General features: G+C 37.6%; 1 protein-coding gene across 4 annotated transcripts in view; it reads left to right on the forward strand.

Annotated features, from left to right (window-relative positions):
- Positions 1–17,496, forward strand: part of LOC122346848 (protocadherin-9) — a 241,914-nt gene that overhangs the window by 152,321 nt on the left and 72,097 nt on the right. For 2 of the 4 annotated variants that reach the window (XM_043241701.1, XM_043241704.1), the window contains exon 4: positions 10,982–11,183. The exons of 1 other annotated variant lie outside the window; for it this stretch is intronic. In XM_043241701.1, the coding sequence (XP_043097636.1) occupies positions 10,982–11,183 (202 nt within the window). The remainder of the gene's footprint in view (positions 1–10,981; positions 11,184–17,496) is intronic. One more of the 4 variants, XM_043241702.1, reaches the window with a different exon arrangement.

The raw sequence follows: 17,496 nt of genomic DNA on the forward strand, positions 1-17,496 counted from the left end.
CTGCATATAGAGCCGCTAGCCTGCCGACAACAGCATCTCGCGTCAGAATAAAGTAAACCGTTTCCAGGGTTTAATTGATATTTTAGTTTCCGGGGTCAGTAATGGCATTTATTCAGCTTTGAACTTCCTTTTCATCGAAGGATTCTGAATTAATGATTTTCTTGAAACCAACTGTTTCTAAAAGCAACTATGTTAAATTATAATAAATGTTTCTTGAACACCAAATCAACTTATACGTATTTAAAAAAAGAACCAATGTGCAATTTATTTACAGAAGCGATCCGAAATGCCAACATACTCCCAGACTTGACTTGACTTGAACAAGCTTGACTGAAAACTGACTTTACTTAAAAGCAAGAAAAAGACAGAAGTTACCCCCACCATGGTGATACAGACTTTACCGATTCATATATATATATATATATATATCACACACACACACATAAGTGTATTTTAGCATTAAGTTGTGAAAGTCTGGTCTATATTTTGAAGGTATTCAGTGATGAATGGCCGCTGATAGTAAGTGAAGTGGTCGCAGTGTCTTTAACTGGGTCTGTATTCACAATACAGCTTGGCCTCGAGTGCCTGATTGAAACACTTACTACAATAAACAGTACTGAATGAAATCTAGTTCATTATACAAATGTATTAACTTGCAACTAGGGAGATCCAGTCCTGATGTGTAAACTAAGGTTTAAAATAAAGTGGGAATCTCTCCTAAATGCATCCTTTTTGTTCTAATCATTTATATAAACTGCTTCAACACACCCCTTTATAAAAAAAAATAAATATATATATATCCATTTCTCCTTCTATTTCTACTTCTGTTTCATCACATGACCTGGGTAGTGTCATCTGCTGTAGGTCAGCAAATGTTTCTCTCATATAAGTGTGCTTTAATACAGCTGCAAGAGTGTATCAGCCAATCGGCATCCGGCTTTTATTTTGTTTTTAAACTATGCTGTAGCAGCTTGGTTCTCTTGGCTTCGCGGTTAGAGAAAGAATCGGGTTGTTACAGTCACTCCATGCTGAGAGCGCACACACACACACACACAAACACACACGCACACTGTCAGTGAAGCACACAGTCTCTCTGCCTGGGTGAGGAGCTGTTAGCGTGTAGCTAATGCTTTGAGGCAGATCAGAAGAGGGTTTCTGAGCAGCCCTTTACTCCGCAGTGTGGAGGACTCGCTGACTCTCAGCGCCGGACTCTCACAGCTGGGCTCACCGCCAGAGAGGAGAAAGAGTAAAGCCTGAACAAAGATAAAGAGAGCTTGCTGGCAAAGGAAAGTAGAGAAATTCAGGTTCAAGAATGTGGCAAAGTACAATTAGCCCAAAGGGAACGACGCTAATCACTTCCCTGTGTATCATGGTAACCGTAGTTTCTGCCAAAATATCACACTCGCAGCAAATATCAGTGACGTTTGCCTGACTAGTGCTGTTGATATCACTCTTACTATTCTTAGGGTTTAGTTGCGTGTAACTTCCACTGTTTGAGCTGCTTTCGTGAATTTTTGATGATAAAAGAGGCACAGTATCCCATGTATGTGTACTGCTTCATCAAATTTGGGTTATTTATATGTTTTTAGATTTATTTTTTGACGTTTCTAAGGCTTCCATTACAATACAGTAACAACTGATATTTTGCTATTTAAAATACAAGTTTTTGATTAGAATACGTTTTAAAATGCCATTTATTCCTAATGGAAAGCTTCGTTTTCAGCATCATTACTCCAGTCTCCCCAGCAGACACAAGACATCAATATAACGTCAGGTTAACTTTGGACATGACGCCGGACATGTGTTGTATTTTGGTAGAGAATAACAATCAGGTTGATGTCAGTATTTTACACCAATCTGATGTTGACTTAACGTTGTATTTTGGTTACACAACATCCACATGAGCTGATGTTGGTATTGGACCTTAAATTAACATTGACATTGTGCATTGAAATCTGGATTCAGTGGCACATGAAGGGTTGTGCCACCATATATTTTTGTGAAAGCTGTAATACTCTCAAGTACAAGCAAGTACATCATTTATTTGAAACAGAAACTTTTTGCTACATTTACATGTCTTTACTGTCACCTTTGGTCAATTTTAAAGCATCCATGCTGAAAAACAACTACTGCTAAAATGAATAAACAAAATTATTTATAATTATATATATATATATATATATATATATATATATATATATATATATATATATATATATATATTTTTTAGTAACTTACTGAATTTTCTTTTAGCTGTTCTGGACTTTGAAAGATTGGTCTCCATATCTAGAGACCAAAATGTCAATAAATTATGCATGAGTTTTGGATCAATAAGCAACTCTGAAACTGACAGCTACATGCTATAAACACATCAGAAGTTTATTTCTAAAGATATTTTATACAGTTTATATATATATATATATATATATATATATATAAAGAAGATAAGTGTATGTGTGTGTGTACATATATACTTTTTTGGTTAGTTTTTATTGTTAGTATTAGTATTAATTTTCTAGATACCGGTGGCTAATAGACCATCTGGCAAAATTTGGCTACTTTGGCATGTTTCTACAAGGATCATTCACTTGAGTGAGCTCATATATTTAGATTGTGTCGGGAGGTACCTCTAAACAGCTTGTTTGCATTGAAATCTTCTTGAATCCGCTGCGCTAAGTAACCAAGAAGCTTCAGAAATGCTTAAAAACCCTTGCCTGCAGCCCTGACCCCCAGCACAAAACACACCAAAGCACATCCACCAGGAGATTTCTGCGATTTCCATCAGGATGAGTCTACACATCCATTCACGCTAGCGGTCCGAGTGTCCACAGGCGCTCCGAGCAGCACACTCAGGATTTCACAATGGAAAAACAATGCAAGGGCAGCGCATGTTTTATTCACCTTTTTTTTCGGCATGTTAGAGCAGTTTCGGGGCTTGGAGGCCATGTTCTTGGGACGCCGGGAGAAGAGCCCCTCTTTAAAGCTTGCGTTTCATCCCTCCCAAGTCATGAATACCTGTCCAGTGTGTTTGTGTGATGAAAGAGCTTTCCGTCTTGCTCTGTCCCATACAAAAGGGCGTTATGCGAGCTTCAAGGATTGTATCGTTCCCCCCTCATCCGCGTATGAAAATACTAAAGATGTTTTCTGTGACTGCGGACGACTGCAGATTGGCCCGGGCTGGCGTTTGAGCCAGAAGGCCAATGAAAGGGCCCGTACGATGGGAGGGAGGTCACAGCGTTCTGCCTGTAATGAGGAGCGAGGGGATCATTACCAGAGAACACATGTGCTGAGAGCCACACTACAGAGAGCCGAGCCGAACGAGGCCTTCGGCGCTGCACGGAAACCTTCTCCTCTGATGTGCGACGGAAACGAGGTGGAGAGAGGGCCATGGAGCACCATAATGGAGAAGGGGGAGGGAAAATGAACCGATTTAAGTAGATAAAAAAGAAGGGACGGTGAAAAGAAAGAGGGCTACAAAAGGCAAAGCGTGCAGGGTCTGTCTTCATCTGCTGCAGTAGTGTCTTCACGCCAACAGAGGGCAGACAGCCTTTTATTATGACTCCGGACGGACTCTACATCTCCCGTATCGGTGCTCCGTTTCACTCCATAAAAACACCTCCATAAAGCAGGATATATATCTCTCACGCACTACGGCTTCAGCAACAATGATGCTTTCAAAAAAAGTGTGTGCGTGTACTGTATATATATATATATATCTATATATCTAGTATTTCACAAACACTGCTGGCAGTTCTCCCAACTTATTCTAGCAGGGAGTTTTAAGTGACTATTTTTTCCACAGAAAACCCGCTAACAAGTGTGTGGAAAAAGAGATAAACAACTATAAATGACAGATCTCATCTGAGGAATTGTGAAAAAATATTCCTTTTGGCTTTTGGTGGTTCGCAAAGACAGTTAAACTGAAGCTAGTTGTGTTTTAATGAGATCTATCTATCTATCTATCTATCTATCTGTTCCATTAATAATTATTTTAGTACTTCTCAGAACCACTAACACAGCGATTGCTTTGCATTTACAATATTTTCTTTCATTTCATATGCTATATTGTACATTATATTTCTGTTGGCTTTGAGTTTATATTACATAGCCCATTTTTCTCTGTCATCAATTCAGTCTGCCAGCCCAATATTTTCAGCATTCAGTTTAAGAGAGAATCTGTGTAATGGATTGATGCATCATCAAATGCGGTAAATATAGCTCATATTGGGCGCTTACTTGTAGCTGAAAGCGTAAATAAAATTGAGCACAGATATTTAATGAATAAACAAAAATGCAGATGACTGTAAATGCCAGGTTTTCACAAATCTATTTCTGTGTTGCACTGGCAGAAGAATGTAGAAGAGTTAACAGAACTAAATGTCTGGAAGTCAGTTGGATCGGTGTTGTTAGCCATAGGTGCTGCTGGTTTGAATGCTCGTGTGTTTTCTGGTGTTGTTGTGTAGAGGTCAATGATTCTGAAAAGCCGTAACTTGTTTCAGCAGGTGATGAGGCATTGCTGGATTGGATTATTTTCTCGAGTGTGTGAGGTTGGAAGAGGTGGTAGACTTTCCCTCTCCTCCTTTCAGCAATCTGAGCAATCGCCTGCAAATGAAAAGCACATTAGGGCTGCTATGGAAATATCCACGCTGAGACCAGAACCTCAATTTCCTGTCACAAGCTTGCCCTTTTATTTTGCGTGTATGCATCTACCTACACGTGTGAGTCATTGTGCGGATATATTAATCACTGTTTGAGTGATCTGCTGATTGCGCTATTATGGCTTTCTTTTTGTTTTTTTTTAAGTCTTTGTTGGTTTGCAAGCACACTCTTTACCGTGACACCCAGCTAAAAACAGCAGTGACATATTTGATGTATTAAAAAAAAAAAAGTGACAAGCAAGTCTTTAATAAAGGCTTTTTCCTGTGGGTGATGGTTTGATTGGTTAACTTAACTTAACTGATACACTACCATTCAAATATTTGGAGTCAATAATAAGAAATTAACTCATTAATCAAAAGAGTGACTTAGTGAACTAGTCATAAGGGTCAATTTTGTGAAATTAAGATTTATACATCACCTGAAATATCATATTTTCATTGATGAAAAAGTTTGTTGGGATATGACAATATTTCAATATTAGATGCAAGTATTTAAGAATCTGGAATCTGAGGATTCTATAAAATAAAATGCTGAGAAAATTGCCTTTAAAGTTGTCAAAATGAAATACTTTGCAAAGCATATTACTAAAAACATTAAAACATTTAGGTTTGATATAAAGTAGGAAATTCATAAAACATCTTGAAAAACTATCTTTACTTAAAGTCCTAATGATTTTTGGCATAAATGAAAAATCAAGAATGCAGTGTATTTTTGGCTATTGCTACAAATATACCCCAGTGACTTAAGACTGGTTTTAAGATCTAGGGTTTACAATGTTACAGAAGTTTCTATTTCAAATAAATGCATTGTTTTCTTGTGTTTATTCAGAAGAAGCAGTGCATTCTAAACACTGCTTCTTTTGCAGCTCTCACATGACAAACCAGCGCTCTTTTTTTATAGATAATAATGCACCATTCAGCTTCTCAGTTACTGTTTTACCAGGCACTCTAGTGATTTTTCTTAGCAGAAGCTTTAAGAGCTTATATTATCTTAAAGCTTAACTAGACTAGATTATAAAACGATAACTGGGTTAACTGCATCGCCCCTTTATGTTTACTCGAAGAGTACTTTAACATAAATGGCAGCTTTCCGTTACACAAAAGGTTCTTTTAGAATCTTTTAAAATCCTTATTATATATTTCACACGTAAAGCCCACTCAGGAGTTAATTTAGCGCTCACGGTAAGATACAAAAGGTTACGTTTGCAGTTTTTACGCCTGGAAATTTTGCGCCTGGTTAAGACCCACTGCAAGGCTGGTTTCAGGTGCGAAAGAGAGCGGCGTTTTCCGACAGCACGCTCGCTCGTGGTGGAAATGGAGGGGGTTGTTAGCGTCTCCACCCCTCGGGAGAAACACTGAGAGATGGAGGAAGCGAGAGGTGCGCTTGCCAATGAGTCGTCCCATGAGATCCAGACAGAAACAGCAGTCTATTATTTCTCAGACGTGTGGCATCCGGCTGCGAAAAATCTCCTTATTCATACGGAGGTAGAGCGAATGCTGACCCTAGATGTGAAACGTTCTCGATGCGGACTTAAAATCGTCACGTTAAGAACGGGTACGACAGCGCGTGAACTCCAGCCAGATTTGTTGTGCCTCCGAGAGAATTACGGAAGATGTTCTGAGGTTTTTGTGACATTCGCTGGAAAGTTCCAGCAAACTACGGCGCTAATCTCTACACAGAGACCTGATCTGCCGCTAAACCGCGATAACAGTTCTCAGACGGCGATGACTTTTGCCGAGCAGGAGGCTAGGTTAAACCCAGACTTAACGCAAATCCATTAAGCGCTACTCTGTTGGATGTGAAGCACTCATAAGCAAGCCCTGAAATTCCTCCTTAGAAAAACTGACATAAGCCTGAAACGTAGGAAATGTAATTCATTAAAGATCTGCATGTTCGCAGATTTGTTTCTGCATGCCGTAATTGCCTATTTACTCACAGCCAAAGATGTCTCCATTTTCTGAAAAGCGCTTTAGAGGCATCCGCTTTCTTTTCTTTTCTTTTTTCGCTCCTGAGCCCCAAGTGAGGGAATCGGGCGGCGCGATCGGAAACTTCTGTGACACCGATTCTGTGTACTTTGACGAGGGCAAACATCTTAGCTGAAAGCGGCTATGTTTGCTTAGCGCCAGTGCCGTCGCCAGCGCGTTTGGCCCGTTGCAGTATAAAAACGCGCCGCTAATATGGGCTGACAAGCATGATAAGCCGTGATTGCGTGTAAATTGGCAGTGGCGAAGGTTTAAGCTGGTCTTATGCTAATACAGCAGTGAGTGACTGCTGGGCAAACGCACACATCCGTGCCCACATTGACTTTCGCCTGGCACGCGGGGTCCTGCATTAACTTTTGGAGAATTGTGAAAATGTAGCAATACATATTTCTCACTGGCCGTAAAGCTGTGTTTTGCATCCTTTTTTTATTAAAAAATATATTTTCGGACCATTGAAAATAGGATTATTGGACCGTTTTTCTTTGCATATTTGCGATAAGCAGCGCAGGTCAATGTGTCCCTCGAGATGAGCCAGAGTCTGTCAAATTGCCACAAAAACAAAATTGTGATTTGTGTTCCTTATATTTATGATTTGGTGGCTTAATACGAGGAACATATACATAGATAAACCTCTTGTTGTCCTATTTTTTTCCCCCCAGTAAAAATAGTCCTAAAATAAGATTAACTTATGTAAGAAACAGAAACCACACAAAATTCATTCATTTATTCATTAATTTGTTCTTTTTGTTTTTAAGATTTATTATTATTATTTAAACAATTTGCCAATTAAATAAAAAGTCCTGCAAAACATTTATAATGTGTGTGTGTATATGTGTATATATATATATATATATAGAGCCCATGTCATGCAGACGTGGTGGATGTGGCTTGATGCACTGACACCAGCCTCCTTATGAAGCTCCTCCAAATTTCTGATCCGCCCTTGCTTAGCAATCCTCTCAAGGCTGCGGTCATCCCTGACACTCGTGCAACTTTTCCGGCCACATTTTTTCTCTTCCTCTTAACACTATACTTCGATACCGCGCTCTGTGAGCATCCGACATCTTTTGCAATTGCCTTTTGAGACTTTCCCTCCTTATGGAGGGTGTCAATGATGGTCTTCTGCACAACTGTCAAGTCAGCAGACTTCCCCATGATTCTGAAGCCTACTAAGCCAGACTGAGACAATTTCAAGGCTGAGGAAACCTTTGCAGGTGTTTTGAGTTAATTAGCTGACTAGATTGGGGCACAGGGAGCCTGCAATGTCGAACTTTGTCATTGTATTCTAATTTTGTGAAACACTGGATTTTTTTTTTTTTATCTTTAATCCATAATCATTAAAATTGAAACAAATAAAGGCCTGAAATATTTCCCTTTTTGAGACAAATTGAAATATATATATATATGTATATATATGTATATGTGTATATATATATATATATATATATATATATATATATATATATATATATATATATATATATATATATATATATGAACTAAAATACTCCAAACTATACAATGAGATCATTTGCATAGCACTGATATCGGATATAAAGTATTCAACATTTGAAGTAAACTAAAACATTATGAGCACATAAGCAGTCATGATTCATTATCACTGCATATAATGCACGTGTATTAAGTCTTTTTTTATGACAGTTTATAATAGAAGTGTGATCACATACCTGTGCATTCATTTCATGGTGGTTTGCGTATCACGCTGGGACATTAGAGGTGCAGTATTTCACTCTGCAAGCTGATCTACACACAATACTGCTCTGATGATATTGTATTGTGATGGGAGATGAATGCTGTGTGTGTTTTATGGCAAAACCCGAGGATATCAAATGAATAAAAATACTACACATGACTTGTGGTTATCCTTGTGTGATATCTTTCGTATCTGATAGCATTCGTCATCAGTTTATCATATGACCGTACTTACACACACACACACACACACACACACACACACACATGTAGTTGTGTGCACCCTCAGACTATTTAAAACACACATCTCTGTGATAAAAGTGCAATTTAACACTTCAGACTGGCTGTGCCACCAACTCACATTTTATTTGTTTACGATTGCGTTCGTTTCACACTTACTTTTACACTTATTTATTACTTTTCACAGCATATCTAGCTACTTCAACAACTTTAAATCTCAAGTAAATAATGACAAGTAAACTGCAAAGTCTTATTCTGAAATGTTTTCCTCAGTTAATTACTATAAACAATGATCGTCGTAGTTTCTTGCGTGAATCGTTTTGCGAAGCGAGTGGTCAAAAGGTGAAAAGGTCGTCGAGATTGTTCGGAGATCTGAGAAGGGAGCCGCTGTGGTTTGTCCAGCTTAAGTGGTCCGTAGCTCAGGCTGTCGCGCTGAAGTTACCGTTCTCCTCTTTTTTACCTCTAATTGAATGTCACTTGCTTTCTGAAATGCTCCAAATTATATAATGAGGTCATTTGCATAGCGCTGAGATTGGCTGACCTTTGCTTTTGCCAATAATTACAGCAGAGTTGTCTAAGACAGTCGACAGAGATGGTGCAAAAAAAGACAACTTCCCGCTCAGAAAGGTTAGCGGAGAGCTCGGTGCTGGACTTTGCGAAATGTCATTAGAATTTCTTGGAGTATGCTCAAAATTAGCAAGTGACCGAGATCAGCAGTGCAGAAATATTTAGTTGAAAAGCAGCAAGAAGCGTGCTCGGTTGGAATCGCGCGTGTGATTATTTCCCAGTAATTGTGCCGGAGAGGTGCAAGCGTGTTGGATTGTGCATAAACGACGACGTGTGGAAGTAAAGGAAAGCTCGCGGATGCAGGGTAACACAGGAGCGCTGCATCGATGGTGATGCCGGAACCTTCACACGGTGTGAGCACATGGCATGTGAACCGGGACGCTCTGGCCGGGCCGTGCCAACCCAGCAGTGCTATTCCGCCAACGCCTACCAGCACCGTGGGCAGAACCTGTGCTGACCGGCCGTCTTCTAGAGCACTGAACATAGAACGTTTCACCTCTATCACCACAACTCATACTGTTCAGAGGTTTGGGGAGGGGTGTAAGGATAATGTGCGTGTGCTTTTTTTTTACTTTTATTCAGGAAGGACACAATAAATTAATCAAAAGTTACAGCAAAGACTGCAATAAAATATTTATATTTTAAACAAATGCTGTGGTTATCGACTGTATATTCATCAAATCTTGAGAAACAAATTAGCATGTTAGAATGATTTGATAAATACATTTTCAAATAGAAAACAATAGTAAATTGAAAATAAATGTTGCATTACAGAAATAAATAGAATTTCACAAATGATTATTTTTTTTAGATTTAGTAAATTTTTATGATGTTTGTAATTCTATTGCATCATAGCAATAAATTACATAAAAATGTGTATATATATATATATATATATATATATATATATATATATATATATTTATTTTTTTTTTTTTTTTTTTTTTAAACACTTCTTTAAATAGTAAATTTTATTGAATGCTTTGATGCCATTTTTAAAAAGAACATTTATTTATATAGAATATATTCAATACTAAATTGTATGTATTATATATTAAATGCGATATTAAATATATTACAAAACACATTTTAATATTTGACATTAAAATAAATGTTTTGCATGGCATTGAATTTCACAATATATTAAAATAATAATAAATAAATATATGTTTTAAATAGTATATTTTATTGTAAAATTTAATGTCAATTTTTTAAAATGTAAAAAAACTACTTTTTAATACATATTCAGTAATAAAATATTTAATATCACATTTTAAAATATATTAAAATGGAAATCACTTATTTTGAATTGTACATTTTATTGTAAATTGTGATGCTGTTTTACCACATTAATAGTTGTATCTGTTGATGCAGCCTGGTTGAGCATAAAAAGACTGGTTTCCATCTATCTATCTATCATCTATCTATTTATCCATCTATCTATCAACAGCATGCCACATCTCATCATGTCACCTTACATGCTTGCATGCCATAACACTGTCATTTTGAGCGATTATTAACACATTATATCATTAGCGCATTACTCTGCATCCACTGCACACATGATGCCACGCGTTCCTTAGCGGCGAGAGCTTCGTAAAGTGAAACGTGACTTGTGTTTGCTGTGCCGAGGGGCAATTTCGACCAAACCAAATTCCAAAAAACAACTATTCATTTCTATAAAAAAAAAAAAAGTCCACGAATCCCCTCAGCTCTCAAATTTGCAATTCAGTCTCAATCCACGATATTGAGCGAAAGCGGGGTCAGAAGGAGACAGGCGGTAACGTGTGGCTCTGTCTCTCTGCTCTCTGGTTTTGTAGTCGCAGCGGCGCGTCACGTTTCACCTGCCGGACGGGTCTCAGGAAAGCTGCAGTGACAGTGGTCTGGGGGACCACGAGCCCGTGGGCAGTGGGCCGCTCCTCTCACACCCTCTTCCTCTGGTGCAGGCGCAGGACGACTTCTACGAGCAGGCCTCTCCGGACAAGAGGACTGAAGCGGACGGCAACTCGGACCCCAACTCCGGTGAGTCTGCTCCAGTAACTCTGCTTCTCTCTTTGTCTCTGAACTTAACAGAGGAGAGGAGGAGCTGAGCCGGAGAGCAAGACGAATATCACAGATGATAGTTTTCATTACACGCCTTCCCACTCGATGCGTACAACAGTTTAATGTTCTGCAATAACGGTTTACACTGCAAATACAGAGTGCTCTCACGACACGCAGAATGAAGTTTGCGCAAGTGAATGTAGTTGTAATAAATAAGAGATGGGTCGAGGCAAAATTGCATAATTATGCGTATTTGTGCACAAATGGAGTAGATGCGCATTAAGAGATTCAGGAGATCTGCGTTCAGGAGTTTGCTTTACTGCGTTTTCGCCAGACGCGGCGTAAAGTTTCCAGCTTTAGTTTCTGTTAACGCTGAACTCTTGATGCTGTGTATAATGACAGAAGGCATGGGAATCTCAGTACACACACACACACACACACACACAACAAAGTGTCTTGCTACTTCTTGTGTCTGATTAGGACTATTTAGATGTCTGGTTAGATAGTAGCAGTTGCTTTATAGATGGTACACTGAATAACTGTAAAATAAATGTTAACTACCAAATATCATGTTATTATGTCATAATTCAGTGTTACTTGCTTGTAAATAAAAATATTTTTAAAGAGTAAAATGTATCAATCTCACATATTTCAGATCATAATTTCACGCCAAAATTAAAGGGAACATATGCTGAATATTTTACATAGAAAATTAATGATTTTAAAAATGATTTTACAAAGGAAATGAAGCTTATTTTAGGACATTTTGAATTATAATTATAATTATTATTATTATTATTATTATTATCATGGGCGAATTGCATAAATTTCTCAATTTATAATTTATTAAAATAAAATAAAATAAAATAAAATGAATAATAAATTAAAAGCAACAAAGTACAACAGATGTAGATAAGTGCATAATATTAGATGCTTTACTATTTAAATATATTTAATTGACAATCATATAGGTGAATCATATAGTTTGGTGAATTGTGGTAAGCAGCATTATTTTATGATGAAAGCGCTAAATTATGATTTTAAAAAATGCATTTTGCTCAAGCATTTTCTTGTTTCCTTCCTTTTGTTTATTTTGAGCCTGGATCCGTTATTGACGACTTTGTGAAATTCACCCAAATGCCCCTAAAAATTTGAAATCAACCGAATGAAAAGCAAAGAACATTTACAGAAAAAAAGCAGTGGTTTGTGCAGCTGTAATAAAAAAATGCTTCGAAAGGAAAATGATGTGTGATGTTGCTCATCTCAGCAGCGTGAACCGGCAGAGCCTTCATTCTCACCTTGAGTAAAATTAGGAAAGGTCGGTCAAAAGAAGACATTTGATTTATATGACATTGTCCTTAATATGTCACCGTAGGGTTTGAGGTCACTTCCTGCGTGAAAAGAGCCGTGATGGAAGTATGTGTATTTATAAGCTAATGGTCAGTGGCGTCTCTCTGGGCTGAGAGAGTGAAGCTCTGCTGGGCTCAGTACGCACTTGATTTATTTAGCGACGATTTCCCTGTTGGGGTCTCATGCGGCAAAGATGTTCAGTTTTTATATTTCCAGCCATAGCACTCAATGACCTACTTTTCCCATCACAGAGAGCCATAGATCTGCTCCAGCACCTGTGTCGCCCCAAGGTCAGAGATAGTTAACATGCGCACGTTTGCACCTCGCCATTCATTTGAGCAGTTCAACTAGTTTTTGGACAGTTTTTCGCACCAGGATATTCTCCGATTTTTCCACGCACCCACTATCGGTCTCTAAAGATTCATTACGGACGTCACGTGTGCATCCGTGAGGCTCCGCGTCTTTTCTTGCTATTAATATGATATTGAAAGTGTGATCTAGTGCAGAGCGGCACGACTCAAGTGTCTCCTTTTAATTTGATGAGAGAGGGGGGAGCTCAGAAACAATCATTTGCATAAGGTAGGTGATAATTGCTCTTTTTAATGGAATTGATGGTGGTGTACACACCAATTATCTACAAGCTCTTAAGCCTGCTAATTAATTAGCACACAAATGGCCGCGGTGCCATGGAGACCGGAGCATAATCAAATATTGGACACACACAGGGGCTATATTGGGAGCATCACCAAGCTCGGATGGCAACATCAATTAGAGGTCAGTAAGAGATGAGATGAACAAATCAAATTGAGCTTCTTTTACGTCACGGAGGTCTCGGTGGCACAGGGAGCATCAAACTCTACAGTGCATCGTATAACTCAACTTTCAAAATAAGCGTAAAGATGTGCATCGGCTTACAATTTGGCGTGGACCTTTGGGACTTGTTCCTACCAAAGCTGAAATATAACGATTAGCGAGTTCAAAGACACCGACTGAAATATACTGTAGATAACTAATTGCTGGTTAACCCGACTTGTATCGGTCTTAAATGAAAGCGGACTGTAATCGCGAACCAGGCTTCGGTATGGATCGGCGTGCATTGATAAAAGTCTGAGGAGATGTTCAGACACACACCAGTTTCATTAATTAAGCATATCAAAAGGTTCATCTAAACTCCTGCTGCACAGACTGTGAAAGCACTGCAGTGCAGCAGAAAAGTTAATTTCACTCAACTTGTGAACTCAACGCTCTTTGAAGTGTGTTTGCTTGTGTGTGTGTGTGTATTACAGACTGGGGGGTATATAGTCACATTAATGTATAAATATAAAGTTAAATTTTTTTGTTTCGTTTAGTTTTTAACGAATGCATTAAATTGATCAAAGTAACAGTAAAAATTACTATGATTTCTGAAGGATCATTTAACACTGAATTCTTTATAAGCTTTGCATCACAGTGAATCTAATCCTAAACTGTTTATTGGCAGAGGCTATTTACACTAACCCCGCCCACTAACGTGAGCCCAACCACAAGCTAGTGGGCGGAGTTAGTGTAAATAGTCACGTGCAGATAATTGCAACTGTTTGCAGTAAGCTATACAAATAGCTGAAAACCCTGCTATTAAGTGTAAGTAGAATCAGCTATTTTCAAGTAGTGCAAATAGCGTATCACTAACAAATACTATTATGCAAATAGCCACTTATATTTGCCTATTTATAAATTGTAAAATCATTTCACAAAATTTACTGTAGTTTTGCTCAATTCAATGTACTTGATGACTTCTTTCACGAACGTTTACCGACCGCAGACTTTTGAATGCTAATGCATGTTCAATCAGAAAGCCAGGTATAGAGAGTCGTTCTAGAAAAATATGCAACCACAGAATGCCGCGACGTTGCTTATAAGGCCCCATCCAAGGTCACGGATTCTGTGAAAACTCGAGCTTTACATCTACCTGAACCCAGAATGTCGCACAATGCTCTTTCTAAATCGCAGTTAAGAAAAGCGGTGAAAACATACGCCTCTGTGGGTCGCCTGCACTCAGATGCCACGGAACGCCGGGTTCTAGTACGTGAAGCCATTGTGTGCCGCGTACAAATCTCTCTATGCCTGCATGCTCGGCGAGTTCAGGATGCAGTCTTCTGTAAAAACTGGCTGTGAGGATTAATTTGTCAACTTCTGATGATCTGTAACAACCGCAGGGGAACCGAGGGTTCGAGGTTGTTGTGCAGATCGAATTAATCTCCCAAGTTGCGAGCGTTTATCTCTTATATATTTCCTTTCTTCGGTGTTTACCCCTGCTCCGGCGTTATAGTTGTTTGTTACCTTATGCAAAAAAGCCACACAAAAAAACCCCACTCCGCTTTTTGAGTGCCTCTGACAGGACTGTCAACGTCAATTCCTGGCAACAACTTAAGAACACAGGGAAACATGTATCTGAGTGGGCTCCATTTGGACTCGGCGGGAGATCCCGACATCCCGCTCCGCGTGTGTAGGCTTCAGAAAGCTGATTTCCTTTGCCGCAAAAAAAAAAACATTCGAACAAAAGCAACCCTCTGAGATGATAATTACGGGATACTGTTAAGCTCTACAATTCGAGGGTTTGGGAAAAAAACAAAAAAAAAAAAACTTTCAAGCATTTGTAAGAAAGCGACTGGGAGCTAATGTACGAGTCGTGTTCGCGAGCCGTATACTTCCTTTGGCATTCAGAGGCGAATTTATTCTACCTTTATTCCATGCAGCTGTTGTTAATTGCGAGTACATATGCATTAGTATCTAATTAGCAATTATGCAGATTGACTAATTATTTTTATGCTTTCAATCAAAAGGTATTAAGCTGGCGGGTGCTAATTGTAGGTCAGCGTTGCATGCGCCGCTACTTTATTCTGACATTTAAAAAAACAACGTGTTTATCGAGAAGCGAGCGCGCACGGAAGATTTTTTTGACACGACTTTATATGTGTAATTTAAAAGCTAGAAAGGCTCATTTTAATCTTGAGGGCATCTTAAATGATTTGCAAAAGTGCTTTAAATGCTTTGCGATTTCAACGTCCTCTGGAATAATTAGCCGCATTCGTTCTCAGGTTGCTGCGCCGCAAACGTGCGCTTTAATTTGTAATCTAATAACTCTGGGTTATAATTGGTGGTTGAGATGGTGGTGACTGTTTAAATACGCCAGGCGCACATACAATAACCCATAGCTGTTTATTTATTGATGCATGATTCAATGCCTTGGGTTTATAGTTCAGTTCAGATCATTAAAGATTCAATCGCCTGGAGCGCTATTCTCTTTGAGGGGGATCCTGGGTAAGTGATCGCTGTTTTTAGTGAAGCACGTATAGCAGACAACCTTGAAAAACCTATTAATTAAACCTTACAGTATTTTTAAATGTTAAACCACGAATAATTTTTCTGTTTTATTTGTCCTTGATTTAAGGCATGCATTATGCTGTTTGTTGCTTTGGAGTTGGTTAAAAATACATCCAAAGGGAACTTTTTTTTTTCTTCTTTTGCAAGAATAAATGGATTGCGAGTCATACCACTTCATTCTTTGCTTTTAGTTTTGCTCCTGTTCTGGAGAGTTTGGTTTTATAAAGTGCCTTTAAATAAAACATGTACGGTTTGTGTGCTACAAGACCCCATGAGAGCCAAAATCCACTCATATTATTCAGGAGCACAGCTTCCGTTCGCGGTGAACTTAATGGTGGAGTCGAACGGAAAGATGTGCCGTGTTTTGTAAGCGTGTTTTTTGAAAACTACAGGATGAAGTTGAATGAACCCTCAGACGTCACAGCAGAAGGCCGTATAAACGGGAGCTTCATTGGAATTCCTGAGCTGAAACGAAGTGATAAAATACAAAGACGGTAAAGAATACGGCGATAGATGAAAGTAGAACAAAGTGATCTGATGTCACAGTCACAGATGGACAGAACAATGTGAGTGAATATGTTCTCCCGTTACAGACTTGAACAGCTTTTTTTTGTCCGTATCTCCTCTTCTCTAGAGTGCTTCTCTAGCTACCAAGTGAATGTGGAATTGTATAAATCGCTTTTTCCCCTCCTTTTGTAAGCTTTTTTATTTTTTATTTTAAATGTAATTATAAGTTATAATGTAAAATGTATTATTATTATTATTATTATTATTATTATTATTATTATTATTATTATTATTATTATTATCATTATTATTATTATTATTATTATTATTATTATTATTATTATTATTATTATCATCATAATCAACGTGAATAATAATAATAATAATAATAATAATAATAATAATATTATTATATTATTATCATCATCATCATCATCATCATCATATTATAATATTATTATTATTATTATTATTATTATTATTATTATTATTATTATTATTATTATTATTATTATCATCATCATAATCAACGTGAATAATAATAATAATAATAATAATAATAATAATTATTTTATTATTATCATCATCATCATCATCATCATCATCATAATGTTATTATTATTATTATTATTATTATTATTATTATTGTTATTGTTGCATACAATTTTTACATTTTATCTTAAATTACCTTTTTATATTTATTTTAGTTTATATTATTTTAGTTGAATAATTTGTCGTTTATTTGTTGATATATGTGCAACCTATGCTCATTGGAAATAAATGCCTCTACTTACATAATGCAAAAAATGTATATTTACATACAGTAATTTTATTCATTTGTTAACACTATTGGGTAAAACTCATCAAATTTCCGCGACATTAAGCCTATCTGTTTACTTATTTGTTTTACCAATTACAAATTTTTTAATACTTGAATTTAGCGTTTTGGTCCTCAAAGAGCATCGCGGAAAAGATGAAAAGCGCAGGAAAATCAAGCAGGACAGGAAGTGGGGAGGTGCCAGGAAGAGAAGGCACGCTCACGGAGTAATGAGGATTCAAGGCAAACACGACT

Source organism: Puntigrus tetrazona, chromosome 6, assembly GCF_018831695.1.
Source record: "Puntigrus tetrazona isolate hp1 chromosome 6, ASM1883169v1, whole genome shotgun sequence".
NCBI lineage: Eukaryota > Metazoa > Chordata > Actinopteri > Cypriniformes > Cyprinidae > Puntigrus > Puntigrus tetrazona.